Genomic DNA, 8,653 nt, shown 5'->3' with positions numbered 1-8,653 from the left:
GTGGACACGAAGGTGTGCACCTCGTGCATGCATTGGATGTAGCCGGCTGCAAACCTCTCGCTCGCTTCATGGCTCAGTGTGTCCGCTTCTGTGGGGGAAAGGAGGACTTTTTTTTTTTACATTTGCCAAAAAGGAGTAGACAGTGTCGGAGGCAGATATTTACATATATCCGAATTATAGGGGGGTGCTGGAGCCTATCTCAGCTGCATTCGGGCGGTTAGGCGGGGTACAATCTGGACAAGTCGCCACCTCATCACAGGGCGAAGGGATATCATAGTATATTTTTCCCAGTAAAATACTGTAATTAAAAATGGCTGTGAAAAATGACAATACCTTATATTTCCTTATTTTGAAGTAAAACACTGCGATCATAGTCTATACATTCAAACTAGAGATGTCCGATAATGGCTTTTTTGCCGATATCCGATATTGTCCAACTCTTAATTACCGATTCCGATATCAACCGATACCGATATATACAGTCGTGGAATTAACACATTATTATGCCTAATTTTATTGTGATGCCCCGCTGGATGCATTAAACAATGTAACAAGGTTTTCCAAAATAAACCAACTCAAGTTATGGAACAAAAATGCCAACATGGCAATGCCATATTTATTATTGAAGTCACAAAGTACATTATTTTTTTAAACATGCCTCAAAACAGCAGCTTGGAATTTGGGACATGCTCTCCCTGAGGGAGCATGAGGAGGTTGAGGTGGGCGGTGTTGGGGGGGCGGGGTTTGGGGGGTAGCGGAGGTGTATATTGTAGTCCCGGAAGAGTTAGTGCTGCAAGGGGTTCTGGGTATTTGTTCCGTTATGTTGTGTTACGGTGCGGATGTTCTCCCAAAATGTGTTTTTAATTCTTGTTTGGTGTGGGTTCACAGTGTGGCGCATATTTGTAACAGTGTTAAAGTTGTTTATACGGCCACCCTCAGTGTGACCTGTTTGGCTGTTGAACAAGTATGCCTTGCATTCACTTGTGTGTATGAAAAGCCGTAGATGATATGTGATTGGGCCGGCACGCAAAGGCAGTGCCTTTAAGGTTTATTGGCGCTCTGTACTTCTCCCTACGTCCGTGTAACACTACGTACAGCGGCGTTTGAAAAAGTCATACATTTTATTTTTTGAAACCGATACCGATAATTTCCGAACCGATACCGATAATTTCCGACATTACATTTAAAAGCATTTATCGGCCGATATTATCGTACATCTCTAATTCAAACTGATTTGTCTCTAAAACTATTAAATCACAATTGTGAAGTTACAGCATGTACCGATGTCTAACCGTAAAAATCACAGCTCTGCAGTAGGGATGCAACAATACACGGTAATAATAATAACCCCGGTAAAACACCCGACGGTTAATATTACCATATTAAATTAAAATTATCGAAAAATCGTGATTGATAACCACACTTTGACATCATTTTGGACTGACCACACTAAAAAATGCTCGGTTGTTTTGATAACCCAATTTATTACTTGCGAGTGTTGGGTTACATTTTTTAGTTATTTTTATGGAGAGCAATCAATTTTTTGGGTTATAAGGGTATGATTTTGACTCAATTTCTGGGCTTTCAAAACTATGAACAATTTTTGGGTTGTTTTTCACTGAGTAACGCATTTTTGGATAAAATGCTTTCTTTATTAAAAAGGGGCTTTTTTCTTGAAGGGAATTTTATTAAGGATTAATCTCATTAACATTATTTACAATCACACATCTTATGTACAAGAAAATATTTGAGCATGCTGTATAGAACTACTATGACTATACATGGCAATATTTGTAATAAAATGTCACTCATATCTTGCTTTTGAGTATATTTTAATGAAAAAAACAATGTTTGATCAGTAGTTGGGAAGGAGGAGGACAAATCAGCAGTAAAATGTATAATTTTTAACCAACTATTGGGTCAAGAGCGCTAAATTGCGCAACCCAATAGTTGGGTTTGCAATAACCCAACATTTTAGTGAGCACAACTCAGCTTTTGTGTGAAATAAATTGAATTGAATCAACCAACATTGAGTTAGCAAAACTCAACTCTTGGGTTAAATAACTCAACCCAATAGTTTGGTTGGGAATAACCCAACATTAAGTTATCATAACTCAACTTTTTGGTTAAATAATTCAACGCAAAAGTTGGGTTGAAAAAATTAACCCAAAATGTTAAGTTAAAATAAGTCAAATAAAGGGTTTGTCCTTTTCTGAACCAGCAGTTGGGTTAAAATTGGGTTATTTTTTAACCCAACATTTTTAGTGTGTACCCTGAATGCTAACATGAAAACAGGAGACATTAACGCCTTTCCCCATTAAGAAACGTCATACCCCAATCTAAACTACTATGGCACAGTATCTACATTGGCCATAAAGAATGCGCTGTCTTATAACAAAGTGATCGATATATACTCGACAGTGTCGAGTTGAAACAGACTGAGGTGTCTTCAACAGGAAGTAAACTCACGTGATGTCACATAAACCAGAAGTGTTAAAAAAAACACTTATTTACAAATTAAAATTGAGGACGATAAACATATTTAAACACACAAATAAAAATAATATGGCTTTTGTGAAGCCAGAACAATAATTTGATGTTTCTTCTGCCACTAAAGTATCTTGTGTGTCTATTTATTTTAGTTAAAAAAAAAAAAACTTGTTTAAAAGATTTTAGTATAAGTACTTTTTGAGCACATTCAACAACACAGCGATAATAATAATAATTATAACCACGATAATTTTGGTCATATGAAATGTTATGTCATTACATTCCTAGTCTGCAGTTACAGTAAATTGCTGTAAAGATATTTCACAGTGAATTACTGTTACTGTGAAAGTAATGCAATTATTGGCAAGTAACTTTCTATGAATTTATAATCATTTTGTACAGTGGTAGGTTTGATGTAAAGAAAAAAAATCATAAAAAATAGAAAAACAAGATAACAACAATGGAAAATTTATTTGAAAAATAGGAAATAATAAATAAATAAATATTCAATAAAAGTATTGAGACACATGTGCCTTCTTTTTGACCGGAAGAAGCTGAGAGGAACATGGTTTGAATGGCTCGGGGGTCATTGCTTTCCACTTCTACACCAAACGTATCCGAGCGTGCTTTTTTGGACATCTGCTTCATCATGCTGGGACAAAAATGAGTGACGTTCTTCCAAAATGTTCCCAGCCAAGTTGGCTGAAAGGATTTGTTAGGATGAGGAATTTACATTGCTTACCATTTTACATTTGTGCATTAAAGACGCGAAAAGCAATCCAATGTAGGTCCTTCTAGTGTATTATCAGCTCCTGTACGCATTGTATTGTATTGTACTTGAGTAATATCTAACAATATATCTCAGTAATACTGACTTTATTCTATTTAGAAGGCAGACTTCACACTCGCCACTTTGCACTTCAAGTTCTGATGCTTCATTCTATCACGGTTTTTGATAATATAATTAAAAAATCATAACACCACCTTAATCACTGTTCTGCATTTGACTACAATATACTATTTATCAAAAACATTAAAATATTGAAACACAATTTTACATATTTTTGGCCTAATTTTTTTTTTTTTCAAGCATAAAACTGCCACCACGGTTCATCATCATCATTGATCCAGATGCAGAGTATTTAAACAGGCTAGTTGTGTAAGAGACTATATTACTGTGTTTTATTTCATGTCTAGAGGGCTTAAAAAATGCATTAGAAGGTCAAAAACGTGTTTTTATCCTCAACCTAAGAAATGTTTTTCCTTTAAAAACAAGAATTTGTACTTCACAGAAATTCCTTCATCGTCTGGAACCAATAACCAGCAGTAAACGAGGGACAGCCGTATACCGAGGGCCAATAAAAACCAAATGGCCCCCTGACTGCACTTTAGACACCACTGCTGTAACAGTGAACAAACATCTTGTCAACTGTCAGCGTGTATTGTTTGTGTGGTCGTAATGTTTGGGTCACACATAAACAGTCTATCAATATTATACTACGCACCTATACAGTAAAATATATCAATATAGTACAATAATATTTAAAGAAAAAATCCAAAATGAAATTCATGAAATTTGTCATCAATTCAATTATATTCTATTGTATTATTTATGATATAGTAAATATTTTGTTCATTTATTTATTATTGTTATTTAATACTTTTTTAATATGTTTGCTTATATTTAATTGTATCATACTACACAAATATACAGTACAGTATATCAATAATCATCAATAATTATACTACAACAATAATATTTGAGGAAAAACTGAAGTCAAAAGAGAAATGCAATACATTTGTAATTAGTTTAATTATATTAGGATAATTGCACACATTTTTTATAATATAGGAAATTTATTTATTTATTATTGTTATTTTGTATAAATACACGTGTATAGTATATATTTATTTTTTACTTGTATTATACCACACAAATATTCACTACAGTATATTAATAATTATACTACAAGAATAATATCTGAGGAAAAACTGCCAAGAGAATCAAGTCAAAAGTGTAATGTATTACATGTGTAATCAGTTCAATGATATTCTATTAATTACATGCATTTTTCACAATAAAATAGCATTGCATTTATTTATTATTGTTATTATACATAAATATGTCTAAAATTTATAGTATGTTAGATTTGTATTATTTTAACTGTATTATTCAACACAGTGCAATATATCAATAATTATACTACAAAAGTAATATCTGAAGGATAAACTTGCGTCAAAGGTAAAATTCATTACATTTCAATTCAATTATATCTTGTTAATTACATGCATTATTCATAATATAGTAAATATTGTGTTTATTTATTTATCCATTCTTGTATATCAATAAATATGCATAATATTTATCATGCATTTTTGATTATATTTCAATGGAATTGTCCAGGGTGTACTCCGCCTTCCGCCCCGAATGCAGCTGGGATATATTCCAGCACCCCCCGCGACCCTGAGAAGGGCACGCGGTAGAAAATGGAATGATGCATAATAAATGTTAGATAAAATACAATAAACTGAGGAGGGGAAGTATAGACTTTAGGGAGAACAATTTAAAATGTGCCTTGTCACCTTTATAACACTAAATCTACTTAATCACTTAATGGTCCCTAGTGTCCTGCGATGAGGTGGCCACCTGTCCAGGGTGTACCCCGCCTTCCGGCCAAGTGCAGCTGGGATAGGCTCCAGCAACCCCCCTGACCCCAAAAGGAACAAAGCAGTAGCAAATGGATGGATGGATGGACGCTCATAAAAATGTGCCTTGTCACCTTTATAACAATAAATCTATTTAATCACTTTTGTGGTTAGAGTGTCCGCCCTGAGATCGGGAGGCCGTGAGTTCAAACCCCGCCCTGCTTGGCACTCAGCATCAAGGGTTGGAATTGGGGGATAAATCACCAAAAATGATTCCCGGGCGTGTCCACCGCTGCTGCTCACTGCTCCCCTCACCTCCCAGGGGTTGAACAAGGGGATGGGTCAAATGCAGAGGTTAATTTCACCACACCTAGTGTGTGTGTGACTATCAGTGGTACTTTAATGGTCCCTATGGTCCTGCGATGAGGTGGCGACTTGCCCAGGGTGTACCGAATGCAGCTGAGATAGGCTCCAGCACCCCCCGCGACCCCAAAAGGGACAAGCGGTAGAAAATGGATGGATTGATGGATGGGTCCCTAGTGTGTGAATGTTGTCTGTCTGTCTGTGTTGGCCCTGTGATGAGGTGGCGACTTGTCCAGGGTGTACACCGCCTTCCGCCCGAGTGTAGCTGGGATAGGCTCCAGCACTCCTGCGACCCCAAAAGGGACAAGCGGTACAAAATTGATGGATGGATAGGTCCCTAGTGTGTGAATGTTGTCTGTCTATCTGTGTTGGCCATGCGATGAGTTGGCGACTTGTCCAGGGTGTACTCCGCCTTCCGGCCCGAGTGCAGCTGGGATAGGCTCCAGCACCACCGCAACCCCAACAGAGACAAGGGGTAGAAAATGGATGGATGGGTCCCTAGTGTGTGAATGTGAGTGTGAATGTGTATGTCTGTCTGTGTTGGCCCTGCGATGAGATGGCGACTTGTCCAGGGTGTACTCCGCCTTTCGGCCCGAGTGCAGCTGGGATAGGCTTCAGCACCCCCGCCACCCCAACAGGGACAAGCGGTAGAAAATTGATGGATGGATGGGTCCCTAGTGTGTGAATGTGCGTGTGAATGTTGTCTGTCTATCTGTGTTGGTCCTGCGATGAGGTGGCGACTTGTCCAGGGTGTACCCCGCCTTTTGGCCCGAGTGCAGCTGGGATAGGCTCCATCACCCCCCGCAACCCCAACAGGGACAAGCGGTAGAAAATGGATGGATGGGTCCCTAGTGTGTGAATGTGAGTGTGAATGTTGTCTGTCTATCTGTGTTGGCCCTGCGATGAGGTGGCGACTTGTCCAGGGTGTACTCCGCCAGTGGAGCTGGGATAGGCTCCAGCACCCCCCCGCAACCCCGAGAAGGAAGCGGTAGAAAAAATGGATGGATGGATATTTAGCATAGTTTTTTTTTTAAATAAAAATGCCCTCCTTTGATTTTCCAGTATGGTGCTGAAAGTGCTGAGCTCAGCACAATCTGACTCCCTCTCCTACCTTGCGACCTGTTCTTCAGGATGTCCTCCACCTTCTTCACCGTCATCTCCAGCACCTCGGCGTTCTCCATCTTGGAGTGCAGCTGCTGAGAGACACACTTAGGGAGTGAACATGTCTGCGAGACAGACAGAGAGAGAGAGAGAGAGGCGAGGTGTCGCACTCACGTCCGAGTCCTCCAGCAGACCCCTCAGCTCCTGCAAACTCTCGTTGATGCGAGCTCGCCTCTTCTTCTCCACCAGAGGTTTCCTCACCTGCAAGGTAACAGTCAGTACCTCCGTCACGCATGCGCGGGAGCATCTCGTCTACCTTTCTGTCCGCTTTGCACTCCTCCTCCTTGCCGAGCCGCGCAGAAGGAGCCATGTTGCTTTCGGTGGAGCTTCTCTCCTCTGCGAGCATGCCCCTGCCCTGCTGCTGTGTGCGCGTTTTATTGTGCCAAGGCTCTTGTTAGTATTTATAGGGCGGGATTTGCATGAGAATAGGGGTCGGGCTGGTCCTGCTGCAGGACAACAGGGCGCACACGGCAGCAGCCAATAGGAGAGCAGCTCTTTGTCCCCGCTCAGCACCGCGAGACCCGGATGGGCTTTAAAAAGAGGTTAATTTATTGTGTTGAGGCAACGACCACGTCGTTTTTTCTCAATGGGAAATACAGTGTTGGTCCTAAAAGATGAGAGCACTCAATAAATCTGGGATCAAAGTTAAGGGAAACACTTTAGTATGGGGAACATATTCTAAGTCAGTGTTTTTCAACCACTGTGCCGCGGCACACTAGTGTACCGTGGGATATTGTTTGGTGTGCCGTGGTAAATTATGTCATTTCACCTAATTGGGTTAAAAATATTATTTGCAAACCAGTAATTATTTGTGATGGAAAAGGGTGGAGTGCCATCTCCGGGTTGGGGAGGAGATTTTGCCCCAAGTGGAGGAGTTCAAGTACCTCGGAGTCTTGTTCACGAGTGAGGGAAGAGTGGATCGTGAGATCGACAGGCGGATCGGTGCGGCGTCTTCAGTAATGCGGACGCTGTATCGATCCGTTGTGGTGAAGAAGGAGCTGAGCCGGAAGGCAAAGCTCTCAATTTACCGGTCGATCTACGTTCCCATCCTCACCTATGGTCATGAGCTTTGGGTTATGACCGAAAGGACAAGATCACAGGTACAAGCGGCCGAAATGAGTTTCCTCCGCCGGGTGGCGGGGCTCTCCCTTAGAGATAGGGTGAGAAGCTCTGTCATCCGGGGGGAGCTCAAAGTAAAGCCGCTGCTCCTCCGCATCGAGAGGAGCCAGATGAGGTGGTTCGGGCATCTGGTCAGGATGCCACCCGAGCGCCTCCCTAAGGAGGTGTTTAGGGCATGTCCGACCGGTAGGAGGCCACGAGGAAGACCCAGGACACGTTGGGAAGACTATGTCTCCCGGCTGGCCTGGGAACGCCTCGGGATCCCCCGGGAGGAGCTGGACGAAGTGGCTGGGGAGAGGGAAGTCTGGGCTTCCCTGCTTAGGCTGCTGCCCCCGCGACCCGACATCGGATAAGCGGAAGAATATGGATGGATGGATGGCAAACCAGTAATTATTTGTGATGTCAAGAGATCGGCAGAGTAACCGTGTAATACTCCATATCAGTAGGTGGCAGCAGGTAGCTAATTGCTTTGTAGACGTCAGGAACATGATGTGTCGTGATCACAATATGGAGGCGACAGTGGGAGGCAGCGTGCAGGTAAAAAGGTGTCTAATGCTTAAACCAAAAATAAACAAAAGGCATGGAAGCTTAGGGGTGGCTACGCAAAATGAAAATCAAACTGAACTGGCTGCAAAGTAAACAAAAACAGAATGCTGGACGACAGCAAAGACTTACAGCGTGTGGCGCAGCAGACGGTGTCCACAAAGTACATCTCTACATGACATGACAATCAACAACAAAATAGGAGCGCCAGACAAGAACTAAAACACTACACACAGGAAAACACCAAAATATTCCAAATAAGTCACAGCATGATGTGACAGGTGGTGACAGTACACCTACTTTGAAACGAGATACAGTGCATGGTTGGTTA

The 8,653-nt window shown here is 41.3% G+C and overlaps 1 protein-coding gene across 2 annotated transcripts in view; it reads right to left on the bottom strand.

The window, feature by feature from the left end:
• The window catches only part of her13 (hairy-related 13), a 7,963-nt gene extending 862 nt beyond the window's left edge, over positions 1-7,101 (bottom strand). The window contains exons 1-4 of one of the 2 annotated variants that reach the window (XM_061925929.2): positions 6,917-7,101; positions 6,775-6,861; positions 6,611-6,695; positions 1-88 (exon numbers count right to left, since the gene is read on the bottom strand). The exon at positions 1-88 is cut by the window's left edge and continues 862 nt beyond it. In XM_061925929.2, the coding sequence (XP_061781913.2) occupies positions 1-88; positions 6,611-6,695; positions 6,775-6,861; positions 6,917-7,006 (350 nt within the window). In that variant the 5' untranslated portion in view covers positions 7,007-7,101. The remainder of the gene's footprint in view (positions 89-6,610; positions 6,696-6,774; positions 6,862-6,916) is intronic. The other variant, XM_061925930.2, reaches the window with a different exon arrangement.
• Positions 7,102-8,653: the final 1,552 nt, after the last annotated feature.

Source organism: Nerophis lumbriciformis, linkage group LG30 (genome assembly GCF_033978685.3).
Source record: "Nerophis lumbriciformis linkage group LG30, RoL_Nlum_v2.1, whole genome shotgun sequence".
Taxonomy (NCBI): Eukaryota; Metazoa; Chordata; class Actinopteri; order Syngnathiformes; family Syngnathidae; genus Nerophis; species Nerophis lumbriciformis.
The sequence above is the reverse complement of the archived record's forward strand: the minus strand, read 5'-3'. Positions and strand labels throughout refer to the sequence as shown.